This window comes from Fusarium redolens (genome assembly GCF_020744475.1).
Source record: "Fusarium redolens strain MPI-CAGE-AT-0023 chromosome Unknown BKA55scaffold_30, whole genome shotgun sequence".
Lineage (NCBI taxonomy): Eukaryota > Fungi > Ascomycota > Sordariomycetes > Hypocreales > Nectriaceae > Fusarium > Fusarium redolens.
Window position 1 is genome coordinate 206,262 of NW_025763693.1, and position 20,108 is coordinate 226,369.

At 47.1% G+C, this 20,108-nt stretch overlaps 9 protein-coding genes across 9 annotated transcripts; 6 read left to right on the forward strand and 3 right to left on the reverse strand.

Moving 5' to 3' along the window:
• Positions 1-335: 335 nt before the first annotated feature.
• Positions 336-4,015, forward strand: BKA55DRAFT_599767 (uncharacterized protein; the record flags this gene model as incomplete). Its single annotated transcript, XM_046196439.1, has 7 exons — positions 336-929; positions 985-1,513; positions 1,566-1,918; positions 2,200-2,204; positions 2,618-2,814; positions 2,868-3,841; positions 3,953-4,015. 7 exons carry the CDS (start codon positions 336-338, stop codon positions 4,013-4,015), a joined length of 2,715 nt encoding a protein of 904 aa, XP_046041737.1.
• Positions 4,016-4,161: 146 nt separating this feature from the next.
• Positions 4,162-4,677, forward strand: BKA55DRAFT_697797 (uncharacterized protein; the record flags this gene model as incomplete). Its single annotated transcript, XM_046200438.1, has 1 exon — positions 4,162-4,677. One exon carries the CDS (start codon positions 4,162-4,164, stop codon positions 4,675-4,677), a length of 516 nt encoding a protein of 171 aa, XP_046041738.1.
• A 1,818-nt stretch (positions 4,678-6,495) lies between these two features.
• On the forward strand, positions 6,496-7,320 carry BKA55DRAFT_585388 (uncharacterized protein). Its single transcript, XM_046194446.1, has one exon. The coding sequence runs from the start codon at positions 6,761-6,763 to the stop codon at positions 7,109-7,111; it is 351 nt and encodes a 116-aa protein (XP_046041739.1). The 5' UTR covers positions 6,496-6,760; the 3' UTR covers positions 7,112-7,320.
• On the reverse strand, positions 7,295-7,756 carry BKA55DRAFT_546517 (uncharacterized protein; the record flags this gene model as incomplete). The annotated part of the gene is made up of 1 exon (XM_046190926.1): positions 7,295-7,756. One exon carries the CDS (start codon positions 7,754-7,756, stop codon positions 7,295-7,297), a length of 462 nt encoding a protein of 153 aa, XP_046041740.1.
• Positions 7,757-8,728: 972 nt separating this feature from the next.
• On the forward strand, positions 8,729-10,205 carry BKA55DRAFT_528886 (uncharacterized protein; the record flags this gene model as incomplete). Its single annotated transcript, XM_046189027.1, has 3 exons — positions 8,729-9,200; positions 9,252-9,836; positions 9,895-10,205. The coding sequence occupies 3 exons, from the start codon at positions 8,729-8,731 to the stop codon at positions 10,203-10,205; spliced, it is 1,368 nt and encodes a 455-aa protein (XP_046041741.1).
• A 335-nt stretch (positions 10,206-10,540) lies between these two features.
• Positions 10,541-11,241, reverse strand: BKA55DRAFT_697800 (uncharacterized protein; the record flags this gene model as incomplete). Its single annotated transcript, XM_046200439.1, has 3 exons — positions 10,541-10,923; positions 10,980-11,057; positions 11,109-11,241. The coding sequence occupies 3 exons, from the start codon at positions 11,239-11,241 to the stop codon at positions 10,541-10,543; spliced, it is 594 nt and encodes a 197-aa protein (XP_046041742.1).
• Positions 11,242-12,665: 1,424 nt separating this feature from the next.
• BKA55DRAFT_668400 (uncharacterized protein) lies at positions 12,666-13,523 on the forward strand (the record flags this gene model as incomplete). Its single annotated transcript, XM_046197893.1, has 3 exons — positions 12,666-13,106; positions 13,157-13,421; positions 13,462-13,523. Exons 1-3 carry the CDS (start codon positions 12,852-12,854, stop codon positions 13,521-13,523), a joined length of 582 nt encoding a protein of 193 aa, XP_046041743.1. The 5' UTR covers positions 12,666-12,851.
• A 598-nt stretch (positions 13,524-14,121) lies between these two features.
• Positions 14,122-15,168, reverse strand: BKA55DRAFT_697802 (glycosyl hydrolase; the record flags this gene model as incomplete). Its single annotated transcript, XM_046200440.1, has 1 exon — positions 14,122-15,168. The coding sequence occupies one exon, from the start codon at positions 15,166-15,168 to the stop codon at positions 14,122-14,124; it is 1,047 nt and encodes a 348-aa protein (XP_046041744.1).
• Positions 15,169-16,321: 1,153 nt separating this feature from the next.
• Positions 16,322-19,826, forward strand: BKA55DRAFT_528684 (amino acid permease-domain-containing protein; the record flags this gene model as incomplete). The annotated part of the gene is made up of 3 exons (XM_046189018.1): positions 16,322-17,528; positions 18,148-19,315; positions 19,364-19,826. The coding sequence occupies 3 exons, from the start codon at positions 16,322-16,324 to the stop codon at positions 19,824-19,826; spliced, it is 2,838 nt and encodes a 945-aa protein (XP_046041745.1).
• Between the last annotated feature and the right edge of the window lie 282 nt (positions 19,827-20,108).

Here is a 20,108-nt window from a genome sequence, read left to right on the forward strand (position 1 = left end):
GGCGTAATGTATGCACGGAAAATCCCACGGGAAATCCTTCGGGGAATCTCCTCCCGCGCCGTCTCACCCTTGCCGTACAGTGCGATGATGTGCTATGCAGCACCAACGAACCACTGTCTTGGTGTTTGCCCCGACATTTCTTGGCGGCTGAGATCTAATTGCTTGTCAGTAGCACTCTTTCAGTGAGTTGGCTAGTATTATCTCAATAGCTCAGAGTTTATCATAGCCATCCATATGCGCCACCAGATTTGAACTGGATTGACTCAAACTCCTCTTTCTGAACCACCTTAACTCAAGGTAACTACACAGACTTCTCTGCTGTTATACACGAAACAATGGCACTTCATCAATTAATCGCCCAACAAATCTCAACACGGAATCTCCCTGTTCTTGCAATTGGGGCTGTTTTTCTCATATTCATCTTTCGGAAGCTTTTCACAAGCAGCCAGAAGTCTGAAGCAAAAGGCTGGAAGCCAATACCTCGCTACTGGCAATGGGATCCAATATGGGGTCTCGACCTCGTAGCAAGTCAAATCAATGCCTTGCGATCAAACCAGTTCTTGGCTTGGCTTGCCAAACTTCACGCTAGCATGCCGCACACCAAAACTTTTAGTATCAATATGTTTGGTGTCAAGTGGATTTACACCTATGATCCTGAGGTTTTGAAGGCTGTCTATGCCACTCACTTCAAGGAGTTTGGAGTCACACCGATTGGTAATCTTCGAAGAGGACTGACGCCTTTTGCTGATAAGGGGGCTATCACAACTGATGGTGAAGAGTGGAAGCATAGTCGATTCTTGATCCAGCCCTTCTTTGATCGTCAGGTGTATACAAGCACCGACAGAGTGGCTCGGCACACGGACCAATTCATCAAGCTGCTGCCTGAGAATGGGGAGACTGTGGACCTGCAGCCATTGCTCCAACGATGGGTAAGTCTTTAGGTCGTATTTCGCATTGCTCAACTCGCTGACAAACCTTATCAAGTTCCTGGACATCGCCACGGAGTTCATCTTCGGCGAGTCAACTGAAGCGCTAGTATACCCGGAGCGCGCCAAGATTGCCAACACAATGCTTGACGTTCTCGATGGTGGTCGACTTCGCGCTCAGCTCAACAGACTCATGTTTCTTCGCGATTGGACTCCCTGGCTGAAGTCAGTGGAAGAGATCCACGCTTTCGTCACTCCTCCTATCCAAGACACCATCAAGGAGAAAGAAGAACGCGACAAAAAGATCAAGGAGGGTGCGACTGACTTGGAGCCTGAGCGCACTGATCTCCTGTGGACTATGGTACAGAATCTTCAGGACGTTGAAGAGTTGAGATCACAGATCTGCCTGATCCTTGTCGCCAACATTGACACTACGTCAGTTTTCATTAGCAACTGCGTTTGGTGGCTTGCTCGATATCCTGATGTTTGGGACAAGATCCGCCAGGAAGTCCACGAACTGGGTGATATTCCGATGAACTTCTCAGTTCTTCGAAACATGAAGTACTTGAACTGTGTCATGAATGAGAGTAAGTTACCCTCTTGACATTCTTTGTCTGCGGTTCGTAACTAACGGTCCAGCCCACCGCATGATCCCCAACAACGTCTCTCAACTTCGTGGTGCCTTTGAGGATGTCGTGATACCAGTAGGCGGCGGACCAGATGGCAAGTCACCAACTCTCATCCGCAAGGGCGATCTAGTTCTCATCAACAAGACTGTCATGTACCGTGATACCGAGGCATGGGGTGAGGACTCTAATGAGTTCAAACCGGAGAGATTTGACGGATATCGAGGCTCATGGGGTTTCCTGCCTTTTGGTGGTGGACCCAGACGGTGCCCAGCTCAGATGATGGTTCAGACTGAGGCAGCGTATATTCTTGCTCACCTTGCAAAGACTTTCAAGCGCATCGAGCCTCGGGACCCAGAGCCTTATGTGCCAGTTATGAGGATTGGGCCATCGAATAAGACGGGTGTCAAGGTCGCTCTATACAGATGATACAGTGTTGTTTGTTAGACATCTGCATGCTTGAGGGATTAAATGGCATTTCTTTGTTATTCTACAGTTTCTAGCTCCTTTCAACGGCCATATTGCAGTACTCTGAATGTAGCACTGAATAACATGTATCTTGTTATCTAACCACGCCTGACGCCGTCACCTATACTGGAATCTAGAAATAGATCAGTAAAAACAGTTACTTTGTAGTTTCCAGATAGCTCGTGTGCGATATCACTGGACTGTCTCGCCGTCTTCCGAATTATGTCTTGTTTCTACCTAAATCACCTGCGAAGTCCCAAGCGAGATTCTGCCGAGGACCGCATTTGGAACTTCCGATATAGAGAAGTTTGCACCGAAAGAGTTGAAGCTGGAGGTGAAGCGTCTGATTGGGCACGGAGAATAGCGGGATATTACGTGTTATTCCGGGCCCTGCCTAGACATCCGACAGACACGCATTATCGCGTGGATCTGCAGCCAACAATTCGGAACCATTTGCCAGCACTGTAGAAAGAGCCAATGATAGATTCTATCTGCGCTGTTTAAGCTCGCTTGATAGTAACCTTGCTTTTACCCGTAGCCTCACCTCAACTATAGGTCTTTCTTTGGCGTCACCCTTCACTGCGAATTGAATGCCAGTCTAGACAATACTTGCACCATGGAACTGGCTATCGCGCAACCCATCACGCTGGAATGCGGTCTCACTTTACCAAACAGACTCACCAAAGCGGCCATGGCCGAGAGATTGGCTGACAAAGACGGCCTTCCAGGTGGCAAGCAATGTCTCGCAACGTATAGTGAATGGGCGAAAGGGGGTTGGGGTTTGATCATCAGTGGTAAGGCTTCCTCAAACTACCAGAACTCACCGCATTCTGAAATCAATTGACAGGTAATGTGCACATCGATCCCGCTCATCCCGGGGCACCGGGTGACTTCACAGTAAACCGGGATCTCCCTAGAGTAAAGACTCTCCCAGCGTGGAAGTCTTGGGCCAGCGCTTGTTCACTCAACGGAACGAAAGCCATAGTCCAGATCAACCATCCAGGACGGCAAGCACCATTTGTCAAGAGCCTTGCTCCAAGCCCAATTCCTCTGGATCTTGGCAAGGGTCTATTTCCATGGCTTGTCAGGTCACTAGTATATGGAACGCCGAAAGAGATGACTCAGTCTGACATAGATGATGTGGTGACGAGATTTGCCGAAGCAGCGCAGCTATCAGTGGAGGCGGGCTTTGCTGGAGTAGAAATACACGCTGCCCATGGATACTTATTGGCCCAGTTCTTATCGCCACTTTCGAATGAACGAACAGATGACTATGGAGGCTCCCCACTAGCAAGAGCCAAGATTGTTATTGACGTCATCAAAGCCGTCAGAAAAGCTGTACCAGCTGGGACCTGTGTTGGCATAAAGGTCAATTCGACTGATCACACAGATCTGGGCGATTTCATCACCCAATTGAAGGCCATAGTTGATGCTGGAGTTGACTTTGTAGAGGTCAGTGGAGGGTCCATCGAGGATCCCATGTTCAGCACTGGCCTGCACACAACTGTGAAGGCGAGCACCAAGGCCCGGGAAGCCTTCTTCATCGACTTCGCGAACGCTATCAGATCTGAGCTTCCGAACGTTCCCATCATGCTGACTGGTGGCTTTCGGACACGCCAAGGTATGGAGGCTGCCGTCAAAGGAGGCAGTTGTGATTTGGTGGGCTTAGCTCGGCCATCGGTCATTGATCCAGCTCTGCCAAAGAAAGTCCTGGACACCAGTATACCAGAGCATGGGGCTTTGGCATATGCTAAGAGAATTGAGGCGTGGAGTTGGGCCAAGTATACTGGAATCAAGGCTGTCGGTATGGGGGCTGAAACAGTAAGTCTCTCGTTGGTATTCTTGACAACTGTAGACTGATAATGAGAATAGCTTTGGTATACAAATCAGATTGGGCGGTTAGGAGCACATAACTAAGTTAAAGTATCAGAGTTTTATAGAGTTACAAGAAGTGGGCTTACAATAATCCAACCATTGACCCCAGTGCACCAATAACTCCGAGGATAATGTTTAAGCCTGTAGCCTCACTTTTGCCAATAAGGTTAAGTATTTATTAAGCTCCCGTATGCACCTAAGCGGTAAGTTGCGTTCAGCAGTACGAAAGAAACACCACTAAACATATAACTATCCTGCCACAATTCATGGCGTTTCTCACAACAAAGGAGCAGGTTCAACGATATCACGAAGAAACGGCTATAATGCAGGACAACACCGCCATCGTTACTGTTGGAGCGGGTTGGATTGGGCTTTGCACTACATACCATCTCTCCAAGTCACTCAGCACACAGGATCCGAAGTCCAAGATCGTCGTTGACGCCAGTGACAGACCGTTCGCCGATGCTTCGTCAGCTTGCACAGGTTGTTTTCAATACCACTTCCCTGGCCCGCTAAGCAAAATACTTACACCTCTTGGGAAATACTCGTTCAATCTATGGGCGCAAGAGGCGCAGGATGTCGATTTCAGAATCGCAACGGGGTACCGGTCGAATTCTTCCTACGGCATTTATCAAGGTGATAGCAAGGGCCTTGATAAACTTCCCACCTGGATCAAGACAGAGACCTCTTGGGATGTTGACACCCAGGTTCTGGGGGGTAGCACAGCTACAGTGCACGTATTCTCCAGCTCCAAATCTACTGTCCTTAGTTACAAGTGCTAATGCTGATTGAAAGGGACCCGAATGGTTAAGGCAAATGGCTGAAAGAGCAGTGCCTCGCGAGAGGCGTCAAGATCATGACATACTCAGAGGTCATTCGAGTCGAATTTTCCACCTTGAATCAGGTGCAGGCCATTACCTTGAGCGTAAATGGTGAGGGAAAGACAACTATTGTATGCAAGCAGTTGCTCTTAGCTTGTGGCCCATGGACTCCAACAGTGTATGAGCGGTTGTGTCCTTCCGCTCCTGTCCATCTCCAATGGGCTACAAATGCCGGAGACTGGATTCTTTGTAAGAATCCTTGCCTGAAAACGGTGGAGAGCACGGCATTTATTTCATTCGAGCCACTTATTGGAGAAAAGTTCGAATTCGCTGGTCGGAACGACGGAACCGTTTGGGCTTGTGGACGAATAAATACCGATGCGACGCTGCCCTCACCAAGTCAATTCGATGAGCCAGACGAAGAGCTTATTCAGGAGATCAGTTAACGTGCACGCCAGTGGCTGAATGGGAATTGTACCTGCGACGAGCAGCACGGTGATGACGTCCAGATCCATAAGCAGGGCCGGGCTTTCAGGCCCGCGTCTAAATCTGGGCTTCCGGTAATATCAGAGGTCAAGTCTTCATATATTAGCCCGAACACAGCGTCCTATCCTAACGGAATATTTGACTATTAGGGCTAAATATAATGGGTTAGTTTTAAACAGGTAAACTAGTTTATATTAAGTTTATATTTGTAAATAATATAAGGTATAATACTAAGTACAGAAAAATTTTTTATCTCTTAATAATAGATTTAATATATTAGGCCTAAATTAATATAAAGAAGTTTTATTAATGGTTAATAAGCTATGTCTTATCTAATATTAAATAAATATATTTGTATACTTATAGTAATTTATAATTATAACTTAATACTTATATATAAGCTATAAGTCTTATTATAAGTCCTGTTTAATAGCTTATAAGAGGAATACAAGGGAAGTATATGTTGTTAGTTAATTTGCGAAATTTGTGGGTGCCAGGTGATGTAACCGCGGGGGTTGTAATACCATGGCTTATGGGGTCTGACACTGGGAATGGGCAGTGGGCGAGTCATGAGCCAACTTATGCGCGGACAGATTCCTGACATTGATGTATCTCCCTTTTCTCTCCAATAGGCAATTCTCCGGTGGGAGTTTCTCGCGTAGCTACCACTTAGACAAGTTTATCGAGGCAATCTGAAAGCTGTCCACAGCGATATGATGATGGAAGTGCTCAAACCTATAACTTGAGTTGGAGTTAGTAAAGATATTCCGGTGGTATTCCAGATTCGACCTCGCTACTCATAATCCACACTCGAGGAGGACCCCCCAGCCTTGTTCTTTGACTCAACGCAGACTTTTGAGGATTCTCTAAGACCGCTCCGCTGTCAGTCTCTTCCTGCATCTTTTGAGACATGACTGATTTATGAGCAGATTGGAGCGGCGTCAAGTTTTCGAGGCTTACAGCATATCTAAAAGATTCAAGACAGACGTTCATCTCTTAGAAGTCAATCTATCATGATAAATAAAAACTACAAACTATCGTAGTTTTAATTAACAGAGCTGATACCGGGTCGAAAAGCCATGTCCATGCAGTAAGCCTTGTCGCTGAGACATCTACAATCCACGGGTGGTTGGTTTCATTTGCAGCCAGTAATGAGCTGGCTGTAGACGCTGAGGCTTACCATATGCACTTCTGCCTGTTACCCCGTGTTGGCCCTTCAATGGCTATCCATTAGCCCGTTTACCTTAATTGACGAAGATGCATCCTTAGCTAAGCAATCACTACAGTAGTTATGTGGGTATTGTCATACTCCTGATGCACATCACGGCAAGTGATATGCAGAATGCTAAGAGACAGGGCGTATATAATCATGCGTGTTTTTCTGTGATTGACTTCACTTTTTCTTGTCAAGGGTGGCCAGAACATCAGCTGAGCCCAACAACAAGTAGTTCAAAAGGGCCGGGCTTCCTTCGAAAAGGAATCCGATACCAAAGCATCTCGCCCAACACATTTTTTTATATATCTTACAACCAAACATTGTTCCTCCAGATTGCACAGCATGTCGGGCTCCCAAAACTCATATTATCAGCAGATAGCAGTGCTCACAGCTGCGGCTGCAGCCCTAAGCACTAGCATTGCGACATGGTGGAATGCATATACCGCCCATTACGAGGCTGGACAGGAGACTCAAGCTGTATGTGCGATGTTTACTCGATACCCCAACATCTATCTCAGCCTTATCTCAGGTATTTTTATTACAGTCTTTAACATCAAGCAGCAGCATTGCTTCCAACAATATCAGATATGCGAAAGAGACAAATCAGACAAGGAGGCACAGATCCGCGATCTGGAGGGGAAGATCAGGGATCTAGAGTATAGCCTGAACCGATACCGAAACGGTTCCAGGTAATAGGGGGGCGTCAGACTTGAGACTCAAGTTTGTAGTGGAATCTTTTGAAGTGCTGATGTGCGATCCTCGCTAGAGTAGCTCCATTCTGTTAATAGTATTGGAGAGTGTTGACCTTGCTATCATTTGATACATCCCATGTCATGAAGAAGGGACTTGATTGACTTTCCCTATCTACCTATACTCTCACAATAAACTTTGTTCTTTTCCAGCCTCAACAGCTCGTTTCAGGTCTTCATTCATCCTCACGTAACCTTCACGTAGTTCATCCAGCTTGCCCATCGCCGCAGCAACAGGTGCCAGGATGCCAGAAAAACGCTCGCCCTGAGTAAAAGTCGTCGACCGTCCGTCGTCGACAGCTTCCAAAAGACACCAGTGTTTCGTATCGAAGATAATCGGTGTCAAGATACTGCCGTTCCAGCGAAGTTCTTTTTCAGGTTGTAAAACTGATACGACATTGGTGTAGGACTGAGACTTGTTGATGGTGATGGTCTGCTTGCTTCCAACGGCAAGTTCATTGTGTGGAGGTTGTACTTCGATTGATGAGACAAAGGTATTCCATTTTGGCCAAGATTCCAAGTCCATTAAAACGCTCCAGACTTGCGAGGGAGGAGCTGCAATTGTGATTGATTCATGGATTTCGGGCATTTTGTTGAGTTGTAACTGATTCGTGCAGTGATGTAAGATGGGAATTGTAGCCTAATTGATGTGCCTAATAGTTCTAGAGGTACTGGGAGTCTACTGTTGACTTTATATCTAATATTTGTATCACTACTACTTAGACTTCAGGATGTTATTACATTGTGACGCCGCTCGGCACGTCTAAATCGCCGACGCGGGCTATTTCAGCTATGACGTCGACGAGTTCGGAGGGTTATTTGTCCGCTTAGACTTTCAATTTAATCTAAACTGAAGATAGGTTAGCAAATAAACATCTAGTAAATATAGTTAATAGATATAATCTATACTTAACTTAATATATATTAATATTAATCTTTCTTATAATAGCGCAACCTGCATATCAATTGTGAGAAGAAAATCGGGCTCCGAGGATCCACATCCCCCGGCTGCAGCTCAGATTCAGCCGCACTCTTGGCTCCCTTAGCCACCAATGGGATGGCTCTTTGGCTTGTGTTGTCTTAAGTTGTGTATCCCAAGAAGAATCAGGCTACCAATTACGGAGAGATAACAGGCGCCGGGAGCATCTCCAATTCGGAGGCGTTTCTGACCGAGACCAGCGTCTTCCATGAGGCGCCGGAGCCCCCCTCCTCTTCAGCATAAGGATCCCCAGCCTTTCTGCTGAGGCTTTTGAACTTGTCCCTCCACGGCCTCATCCTGGAAAATAGTGCATGATATAACCTCTTACAAAAGATCAATTCGACGCCTCCAGAACAGCTGGAGCATAAGAGCAACTTGTTGTCTTCATGACAAATTCGACTCATATGCCTCGAAATGGCGGTCCAGTCTACGGTCCTCTCCGGGGGGCAGTTGCACACACAAACAAGAAGCGTTCTTCGGCCATGAGATCAATCTGTATCTTCTATTTTGTCGGCAAGTGCTACTTTTCCATTGAATGCTTGATCACCCACTGAATATTACTCCATCACAGCTGTGTGCTTCATGGGCATCCACGCTGCTTTCTTCTTAGTACTAAATAACAGTCCCGTTCATACAACAATTGGTCAAGGTCTCTCAACCGCCTTGGCCAACATACTAGCAATCTTCGTTGAAATCTCTCTCCTCGGCGGCCTTGGAGTGGCTTATAACCAGATTCTGGGCAGCTTTCTTGGACAGAAACCCGCGAGTGGTCTGGAGGCTAAGCTAGATACCCTTGCTTCCAGCCCATGGAATCTGTTTCGTCCCAGGATTCTCGTACAAGTCCTCCGTATCAAGAGGCTCTGGCTTGTTGGACTTCTTTGCGCTGGGATCCCCTTTGCCGCTGTGTTTCCTCCCGGTGCTCTGACCGTCAAGTTTGAAAATTCTGTGCCTATAACTATGAATAGCGTTGCAACAATGAACATCAGCGATTATGGAAACGGTACCTACCAGGACTTTGTGGAAAAGTCACTTTTTGAGATGAATGGGGATCTTAGTTACATGTGAGTATCTACGTTTAGTTGAAACCTATTTGGCCTTTTCTAAGTGTACCACAGGAACCAGCTTCGACCGAGTCTTAATGCTTTGGCAGCCCAGGTTCTATCATCTGGAGGTCCTGTCAAACTTGACTCTCCCTGCGGTGCCTCATGTGTCTATGACATCTCTATCGAGGGCCCTCGGTTTAACTGCAAGGAGCGTGGTCGTCGCGATGCTCTCATGACCGAGTGCTCTATCATCTACAGAGCCGAGGATGAGATAGACAGCAGCACTGACGAACTATATAGTCGCACAAACAACTCTTTCAAGATGAGCTGGTACACGAGTCCCAGACCAAGATGCAACACGGAGAACCTCAAGACACTCGACTGCTCTATGACGTTAGCGACGTACAATCTTCACATCAATAACTCGCTGGACTCTTCTCAATCTATCACTGTGGATATTGAAAACGAGAGGGAAATATGGTCTGATAAAGCTTGGATTCAGACACAGTTCTTTTATTACTTCTTTTATGGTGGCGTCATTGAGCCGCATATCGCCAACAACACTATAGAAACCAACTTCACGAATGCGCAGACATTTGCTATTAGTCGTGCTGTTGTTCATGCTTTGCAAGGCGAGGTTGAAATGCGTGAGTACATTGCTTTCTTGTTGAGCTACTCTCCAAAGCTGACATCATCTAGATAGAGACGGCCCCGGGCAGGGTGTGATCTTCTTCCAAGGCAATGCATCACAAGTACTGGGCAGCCCTTACATTGGACTGGTTGATAGATACAATGCTCGCTTCAATATCTCGGCAGCAAGTATTGAGAAATACCTGCAAGATGTGGTGATTTCGACAATTTCGCTCAAGATGTCAACTCATGACGGAGATGTCAGTGCATTCATCGGTGCAGAAGTTTACCAGTTCAGCGAGAAGATTCAGTTCATTGCTGGTTATGGGGCTTGCCTTTTAGTTGCAGTGGGTATTTTTGTCTTCAGTTACTTGTCTGCGAATTGATATAGGAACGTCACCACTACTCTGTACTTTTACTCTTCACTTGAAAAAAGCAGTCATCCAATAACGGTATCTGTCTTCCATTATCACAATGCCTCAACAGTTGCTATAGCAAGACGCTAACTATCTGAGTAAACGGGTGATTCTTTTTACCTCCTCGAGGTTGTGCAATGTTGAAGAGGTGGAATAGAGTCACACATTGTCTCAGTTAATTAGCTTCTTACATAGAAACTGGCGAGGCTCTGAATGGTGGCCTGAAAATGTTGTGTAAAGTTCAGTCTTGTAGCGAAGACTACTCTGTCACGTTCAGTTTGTTGGTAGCCCCAGCTAGGATGTATTTACTGCAGCGACCACGTAAAATCGTCATTGAAGACGACTGTGGCGTTAGTCCTTCCCGACATGTCAATTTCAATGTTCTGTCCATCGATTCCATCGATCATGGTGCCAGTTTCGCCATCGCGTTGGAACCAGACCGTAACCCTGTTATTAGGCTTAATTTCTTGACTGCTGCCTCTCGGGAGTTGCATGGAACCAAAGTAGATGGGAGCCCTGGAGCCGTTGATGGTTCTGTAGACAATGGGGGATGCTCTGTCGGCCTTGTTGTTGAAGCGAATACCGCCTTGAGGTCCACCGTCGTCCACACTGCCTTGCCAGTCTGGGGTCAAGGTGTAGGTCTGGCCGGGTCTGATGGACTCGATATCAGTCGCCGCCATGACTTGGACTGAAGAGCTGATTAGCATGTTGACTTTTGAGTTATGATATCGATGGCTTCCATACCTCCGTTCATGAAGTTGGATTGACTGGCAGCAACACCAAAGTCATCATTCCACTGGAATTGGGCATTGGGCGCAATGTCTTAATTATAATCGTTAGTGCAGGTCAAAGTAGAGGAACACGAAGCCTTACTCATGCTTGATGCTATGACCTTGTATCCCTCGCGTTCCACTGCGGAAGCAAAGCAGAGATTATAACCTTGCTGTGCGAATTGCTGTAGGGCCATGCGCCCTTGAATCCTGACTGTCAGAGAATAGTTGGTCATTTTGACAAGGAGTTGTGGTAGGGGTTGATAAGAAACTGCGATGAAGAATTATTTGTTGTTTTCTGAGATGTGAAGAACTGAATGAGGGGAACATAGACGCCCTTTATAGCTTACAGCCTGCGACCAGAGAGCCAGTTAACTACCTTAACAGTCTTGGACTTTCGATGGGAGCTCAGCTGGCCACATTAATGCAGCTTATCATAGTTAATACCACTTCCCAAGAAACATAGGCGGTCGGTTGACCATAGACAACTTACTGTAGCTAGCGAACTTTAGGAACCTATGACTGCAGTCTTTCTGAACACACTGAGAGACATGGCGTACACTGTTCAGTAGTCTGCTCAGCTTCTCTCACTAGTCTTTGGCCCAGACCAATCTCGGGCGGATAGGCCCATATCCACAGCCAGCCACAGTAAACCCCGCCCGCCAATTGAGGCTAGACAGATTCAGATGTCTCTGGCGGAGCATACTGCATTAAAGAATACTTAAACGTTACCCAAGTTTAGGTGTTGTTTTAGGTATTCCTTAACAGACACTTGGCTGTAACCCTATGCAGTTCCTGTGAACATGGCATCTATTGCCCCGATGCAACACAATCACGGTTCCTTGTCTTTAAAGTAACTGCATGGTGTTATGACATGTTCCTTGAATTCGAATTGTTAGAACCGTTGCTTTGTAATTTTCATCGAACTTACTCCGTTCTCGGCCTGCTTGCTCCCCAGAAGCGAGCAAACAGAGCCACAATGGATACTTCACCCGCCACAGCACTTCGTTCCGTGAAAGCGGAATGCGATGCTATCCACAAACACTGCTCTGATTGGTGGCTGCTTTTTCCTCTTTCGACGATGTACTCCACTATCACTGTTCGCCTATCTTAGTGTAGACCGGTGAATTTCGGTGAACAACACCGGATCCCTAATATTCTCGGTATCTCGTTACTAAGTGCGAACATTGAGATGAGTTTATAACATCTGAAATAAATCAAAACCACATATCTCTCTCCTCTAAGCTCTCTCCTCTAAGCTCTTTACTTGGAAACATTTCCAGGAATACCTACACAACTAAATCTGTAGTTTGTTACATGTTTAATTCTTGGACTACCAGGTAGATAGCGCCATGTTTAGTTTTAGCCACATAAAGCAGAAGTTTATAGTCGAATTTATTTCATCTCAGAAAAACTACAGTGACGCTGGGTCTACTTACCAACATTCATTACCACTAACATCTTACCTTTTATATCAGAATTAAAAAAGTGCCCAACAACTAAATCACCTTTAACGTCATTTCCGGTTTATCCGACCTACCCGCTGTCAGCTGCAATACCCTCCCTTCTTACATCGGCCAACCAGAACGAGCGTCCTCGTCCAGACTAAGGTGTTTAGAGCGGAATCATGAATTTTTGACAGCCACTATTTAAGCCGCATAGCAACCATTCGCCCATGACTCCGAGGTTCGGCAAGTAATAGCGCTGCCCGACTTTCGAGTCACTAAGCAGACTTTCCAATGCCTGTCAATAGCGCCCTTCACATGATCTCTCGAACACTGCCTTTTTTGCTCTGACACATTTTACAGATGTCGTGTCTTGTGCTGAACAGGAAAAGCAGCCCGCGATGTCGACAAATGAATGGCTGGATCGAGTGATGCTTATAGAACAAGCTGTCGCCAAGTGCCGCGGAGATGTTGCTAACGCTCAATCAGCGAGAAATGAGGAGGAACTGCGGGCAGTTATCACCACCATGTGCCACGATATCATCGGAATAATCGGACGGCCTCAGGTTGAGAGGTCATTACAAGCATGGTCTGAAGTATACCCTGAGCAGGAGGGCACCAAGTTGATAGAGAAGACAAGCATCTACCGCCATTTGGTCAGTGCTCAATCCCCACATACAGTATCTCTCGCTAATGGGCTTTATAGCAACAAAATAATGCGCCCTGGGTCCCTATATCTGAAAAGGAGGACAGAAGAGCTGAAGATCATGCTGTGTCATTGAGGCCGACACCTGGGACATCATCTTCGCCTCCTTCGATACAAGAAATGGAGATTCAGAACCGGGCGGGGAGACTTCGGGATGCCCTTTGTCTACCACCTATCCGTCGCGCCTCTGCGGATAATATCAACCTATCGCATCCGAGATACATATCTCACTTACCGCCCAGCCATCATAGAACACCTCAAGATGGTTCTTTTTCTCCGTTCAATACGTCATCTCCGACAACCAGAAGTAACTGCTCCGAATCTCCGCGAGTTCTTCCCCCCATCATATCATTTGGCGACGATATAGCAGGGTCGCCTGTTTTTCACACTCCCCAGAGTAGTCGACGAGCAAGCCAGGTCTCCTACCCTGCCTCAAATAGAAGTCTCGACCCATTGCAACCTATTCACTATGAGCCGAATCCTCACGAGAAGGCAGCGCCGAGCTTAAAGTCGAACCCTACTAACAACACGAGACCTCATGGCGACTTGGAGAATAGTGATGATCTTTGCCGGATACCGAGTGACAAGAAGGCTGGCACTACATTTCATGAGATCCCGACTTCTTTAGCAGAGTACCTGGAGAAGATCCTTGCCGCAGGAGACATGCCTTTTACTTTGGCTGGCTTCAGAGACAGAGATAACTATTACAACTGCCCGTTCTGCAGCGAGAACGGGAAGAGAAATTATAAAAGGTCAGGACCTTTTGCGGATCATTTGGTAAGACACTGGAAATCACTACAGACATAATAGCAGGGCGGACATGGCTAGAAACTAGTCTGTTGTCAGAGAATGTATAATTGACTCCACTCATAATATTGTGTATTTACATTAACATCTACTCGTTACTATCCTCCAGTCCGAAGAAGAGAAAGTTTCACATGCTGATAAAAAAGCACGCACATTATCTAAGGACGATGAAGCAAGATCTTGCCTTTCTTGTCATACCAAATCTTCCTAGCCTTAACCTGTCGAAGGTAATCCTTTCCAGAGGTATGCGCATCAGCAAAGAAAAGCCACCACTGTCCCTTGTACTCAACAATACTTCCATGAGTAGTCCACCCATCAACAGGATCGAGAATCTTGCCCTGGTAGGTATAAGGACCGTAGATGTTCTTGGAAGTGGCGTAGACAAGGAAGTGAGTATCGCCGGTGGAGTACATGAGGTAGTACAGCTTGCCGCGCTTATGAACCCAAGGTCCCTCGAAGAATCGTCGCTTGTTGTCCTCAGCCTGAATAGGCTTGCCCGTCTCGGGTGCCAGAATGACGAGATCGCGTGGTGTTTCGGTGATCTTGTGCATGTCCTTGCTCAGCTTGGCAATCTGAGGAGACAGAGCAGCAGTGCCGTTTGGAGCAGCCTTGTCTCCAATCCACGACTCGTTGAAGTTCTTCTTATCCTGCCATGCTTGGAGTTGACCGCCCCAGATACCGCCCCAGATCAGGTATGCCTCGTTGTCAGTGTCGACATAGCTAGCTGGATCGATGCTGAAGGTGCCAGGGATCCAGCTCTTGTCAGGCTTGAAAGGACCACTGGGCTTGTTGGAGACAGCAACTCCAATTCTGAAGATCTCATCCTTGTCCTTGGCGGGGAAGTACAGGTAGTATTTGCCGTTCTTGTGGGCTGCGTCAGGAGCCCACATTTGCTGCTTGGCCCATGGAACGTCGTCGACTGAGAGAGCGACGCCGTGGTCGATAACGGGGTCTTTTCCGTAAATTGACTTCATGGAGTATGTATGATAGTCTCTCATGGCGTACTGAGCGCCTCCTGTTCCGTTGACGACATTGGCTTCGATGTCATGAGAAGGGTACACCCAAAGCTTGCCCTCGAAAACATGAGCCGAGGGATCGGCGGACCAAAGGCCGGTGATCAGAGGTGGAATCTCATTTGTGTCTTGGGCAGCGCATGTGCTGGTCAGAGACAGCAGCAATGCTGAAGACAAAACTTTGAGCTGCATCGTAGCCTATTGTAAAACGAATGCTTAATTGAGAAGATTGACCAAGAGCCTGATGAGTTGAATTATCGGGCATCGTGTCCCTCTCTTTTATACCCAGTTTCTCACTACTGTACCAACTGCCGTGATGATGACCTCAAGTTTGTCCCCTTGATAAATCAGCCTATTCCCCCTGGAAATACGGGGTTGCGGGGTAGTTTCTTGGCATAGGATTGGCCCGCCGGATAAAATAATTTTAATAGAGTTTACTGGATGTTTTCTATATAAATTGTCTTTGTGATGCTGCAATCCGCCCTCAACTAAGCAACTGGGGGCGATAAACACCCTGCCAAGCGTAAGCAGATACGACGTCCATGACGGTAACATTTGTGGCTAAATTGAATTTTTATTATCCAGAATTATCCGTGTAGTATTTGTTCATGTTGGTGAGAAAATAGTTCATTTGAGTTTATACTTGCAAGGGGATCGTCAGGAATATAGACAGATTGGGAATTCAGTGCATGCTCGATCGTGTCATGGAGTGGTGCGCTTAGCATTGAGCCCCGCAGAGTACCAGATTACCGGTCCATTCAGCTTACAAGTAGGACATGGCCATGTTTGTGTAATGCATCTAGAACCTCAGATACATTAGACCCTGGGAGAACGAAAAAGTCAAGATCATGCCGTTTCACGCTAAAGGGCCGTTTATCAACGCCATGTCATGTAAGATGCACCGATAGATTCGGCCGGACTACCCGGTCGTCGTTTGATACCATGTGAAACATTCATCGTGGAGTCTTAGTGTAGTGATGCGAGATGTAGTGGAGCTGGGGCAAATGCTCCGAAAACCAGGTATCGTATTCGCCTCAGCAGAGGATCAATATTTAAGGCACAGCATGCGGCGATTGCTTTTCTTTCGGCAAAATGATGTTTATTGTAGTTACACAAAATATAATTTGGGGACCAACGCGGATAATGGCAATATACATGATACAACACATCGGCATAAGAGACGTGCTTTAGGCAGCCATAGAGATGGCGCCTGAGGCATCAACACCAAGCTGATGAGCTGATTTCTTGCGGCAAGTTGAAACATCTATACGAAAAACAAAGACGTCAGCATTTCAGAGCCTGAGCCGCAATCATGGCAAGAATGATATACAGAAGTCGCCACATGATGCCCCATGGTATCAAACCAGTTCAATACTATTATTGCTTTCGAGGCCCTTCCAGCCCCAACTCTGCGAGCATCCCACCATATCAGCCTGACCGATATTTTCGCAGTAAAGAAGATGAAGTGCGAATCAAGTATCTGTATGCACGTGGCTCACGGAACTGGAGTCAGGAGGATGTCCAAGTATTTGAGGATATTATCACCAGAGATGGCGCGAGGTATGATGAGGCTAGAGAGCCTTTGAGACTCATGATATACAACTACTTTGAACAGCTTAACCTTCCACCCCTACCTCTCCCTCTCCCAGCTTGCAGCTATTGGTTAGTCTACACTCGGGCCGAGACCTGCAAAAGGGAAAAGGTGAGGCCCTTTATGGTTGCATGTGATAAAGGATTGCTTGATCAAGTCAAGGCTTGGACGCAAGATGGAGAACTGTTAGAAGACCTTCAGCAGATGGGACTCCAAGACGGCTTGGTGTTTGCAGCGAGGGCCAATCGGGTTGAAGTAGTTCGCTACCTGCTCAACGAAAGATGGACTCCTCTGAACGGTGAAGTGGTGAAGGAGGCTTGCAATAACCTTTCCCTACCGCTCTTCGAGTTATGTGTTCAGCACGGCTATCATCCTAATCAGCAGATTCCTAGCCGAGATGGGTATTTTGGAGTCGCTATACATCACTGCGTTCAAGATGTCGATATCACCCGTTTTCTTCTTGAACACGGCGCAGATCCAGATCTTGCACCGTTTAAATGTGGCAGAACACGAAATTGGGGTGAGCAAGCCACGCCTCCAATGGATCGCACCTCTGGCCTAGCGCTAGACCTTGCCGTCGAGAAGAGTCCAACGATTGTGGTGGAGATGCTTCTCGAGCACGGCGCCCACCCAGAATACTCACGCCCACTACATGGCGCTATTAAGAGACTGCACTGTTATCCAATCCCAGGGGCGCAGGAAGACTGGAGACCTCTGATGGAGATGGCCTTGAGCCGCGGCGCTGACATCAACGGTGTAACTTATTCAGGCGGCACAGCACTGTCGAGAGCAGTTCACCACCAAAACTGGGAGATTGTTGAGTTTTTGGTCGAAAGAGGAGCAGACCCGTTTGTGAAAGGGCCTGCTTCAAAGAAAGATTCATTCGACTCAGCGCTGAAATTTGAGGATCAGCCTTGGGAGAGGAGTTGGGAGGTGGAGAGCTATCTCAAAGGTTTGCTAAGTGGATCAAAATTGGAGATTGAACAAGAAGACCTAGAGGAGGCGAGGGAAAACCCACTGGTGCGAATCATTGAGAAAGTGAAGAGCAGAGATGCGACCAGGGAAGACAGTAGCTAAAGTGGTGCTTTAGTATATCCATCGTTCTGTTTGAGCGGTGACATGACAGTTTCGACATCAAGACATCACTAAATACTGGTGACTGAACCGCAATTGGCGATCAAAGATATTTTACTGTCTTTATGTGAAAGGCAAAGCCAATGGAACCGCGGCTGTTTGCAGCTTCCTCAAATAGCAGTTTCAGCCTTAGCAGACCCGCAGCTTCGGACGATCTACGTTTGTTTGATCTTAGTGTAACGCATTTTATGGATCTTGACCTTCGGGCCGCCTCCGGCGTCGAAATTGGTTGGTCAACAGTACCTAGCACTACCAAGAGTGTCCTAACATATTGCCGAGACTTGCTAGTACATTATAACGCATGAAAGTACTCATCAGTCACTGCGGGGCTTCCATCGGTGGCTTCGATAAGGATTAAAGCTCAATCTCTTCCCCTGTAAGACCTAATAAATAGTGCTCGCCACCTAAATTCTAAATTTCTCCTCATCCTCATCGTCCTTTTCCAGTCGCCAAAATGGCTGACGATTCATCTAAATCGTCGACAGACCCCTCCGCCGCCGTCGGTCCCTCGAAAGAAGCGAACAAACTCCTCCCCGACGAAACAGAACTCGATCAAGATGGCTTTCACAACGACCACCAAGATCACTTGGACATGCAGCGTCTTGGCAAGAAACAGCAGTTCAAACGAACGTTTTCGCTGTGGTCGTCAATTGGCTTTGTAGCTATTTACATGGCGACGTGGGAATTTGTGCTGATATCGCTTGCGCCGGGTTTTACGAACGGTGGATACGCTGGTGTTTTCTGGTGTTTTGTTACTACGACTACAGCGTATTCTGCTGTTGTCGCGAGTTTGGCGGAGATGGCTTCTATGGCGCCGACTTCGGGTGGTCAGTACCATTGGGTTAGCGAGTTTTCACCGCCGAGGTATCAGAAAGTTCTGTCTTATGCTTCGGGTTGGATGACGACGCTGGGATGGCTGGCTAGTTTTGCGAGTAGTTGTTATACTATCGCTTTTCAGGTGCAGGCGTGTATTAACGTTACCATGCCTGACTTCGCATTTACGACGTGGCAGATTGCTCTTATCATGTGGGCTGTTATCATCGTCACTATCGCTTTCAACACCTGGGGTACCGCATTCTTCCCTCAGCTCGAGACAGCAAGCTTGATTGGCCATCTGCTTGGATTCTTTGCGGTCATGATACCTCTTTGGGTCCTTTGCGACAAGAACGACGCACACGACGTGTTTCTGCAGTTCACTGACCAGAGCGGATGGGATAATATGGGTTTTGCCTACATCTCATCGCAGATCTACGTTCTCTGGTGCTGCTTCGGTTCAGACAGTATCGTCCATCTGTCAGAGGAAGTGAAGAACGCTTCGATTGTTGTCCCACGCGCGATTTGGTGGTCATACGTTGGCAATGTCTTCTTCGGATTCATCATGCTGATAACCATGCTGTTCTGCATTGGTCCTCTTGACCCCATCATCGAGGCAGACTGGCCCTTCATCGCCCTCTTCGATCGCACCGGATCTCAAGGTCTGAACTTGTTCTTCAATGTTATCCTTTGGCTTTTGGTCTACCTTGGCAACATCACGACTCTTGCGACTTGCGCTCGTGAGACATGGGCGTTTGCGAGAGATAAGGGACTTCCAGGCTCTCAATGGATTGGCCATATGTAAGTTCAGACATCAACTGCGTATATCTTATCCTAACAGCTTTTCAGGGACAAGAAATGGCATATGCCCTTCAACGCAGTCTATCTCATGTCCATCGGCGCCGCTCTCCTCAGTCTCATCCAAATTGGTTCCGACGTTGCATTCACAGTCTTAGTCTCGCTCTCAACACTCGGCATCATGAGCACATACCTTCTCAGCATTGGCTGCGTACTCCTCAAGCGCATCAGAGGCGAGCAGCTTCCCTCTGCCCGCTGGAGCCTGGGTCGCTTTGGCCTGGCGATCAATGCATTTTCTGTGCTTTACAGCTTGTTCATTGTCATTCTTTGCTGTTTTCCACTTACCTTGCCTGTCGATACTGCCTCAGCGAACTGGGCACCTTTGATATGGGCTGGCGTTATCATCATCGCCGCCATTGCATATGTCACGCATGGCAGGAAGGCGTACACTCCTCCGGTCAATTTTGTGGAAGGGGTTAAGTTGCAAGGCGTTGGTCTTCAGCAGTCCTCGTAGGAAAAGGAAATGAGGAATTAGTATCGAAACTTAGCCCAAGACTTTCAATTTCTTCAATCCAGCATTTCGAACTTTTTCATCCCTGCGTCCAAAATCTCCACAGTTTCTAGATCATCACTGTATTCTACCTGCTCTCTTGGTGTTCTCCCGGCTTCATTCCTTTCTCTAAGCATGTCCTTGAGTACTAACAACCCAAGCTTGGTTTCGATTTTGTTTATGACATACTTGGTTATGTATGAAGACGAGAATCCGTCTCCTACATGTAGCAAGTTTCTGCCATCA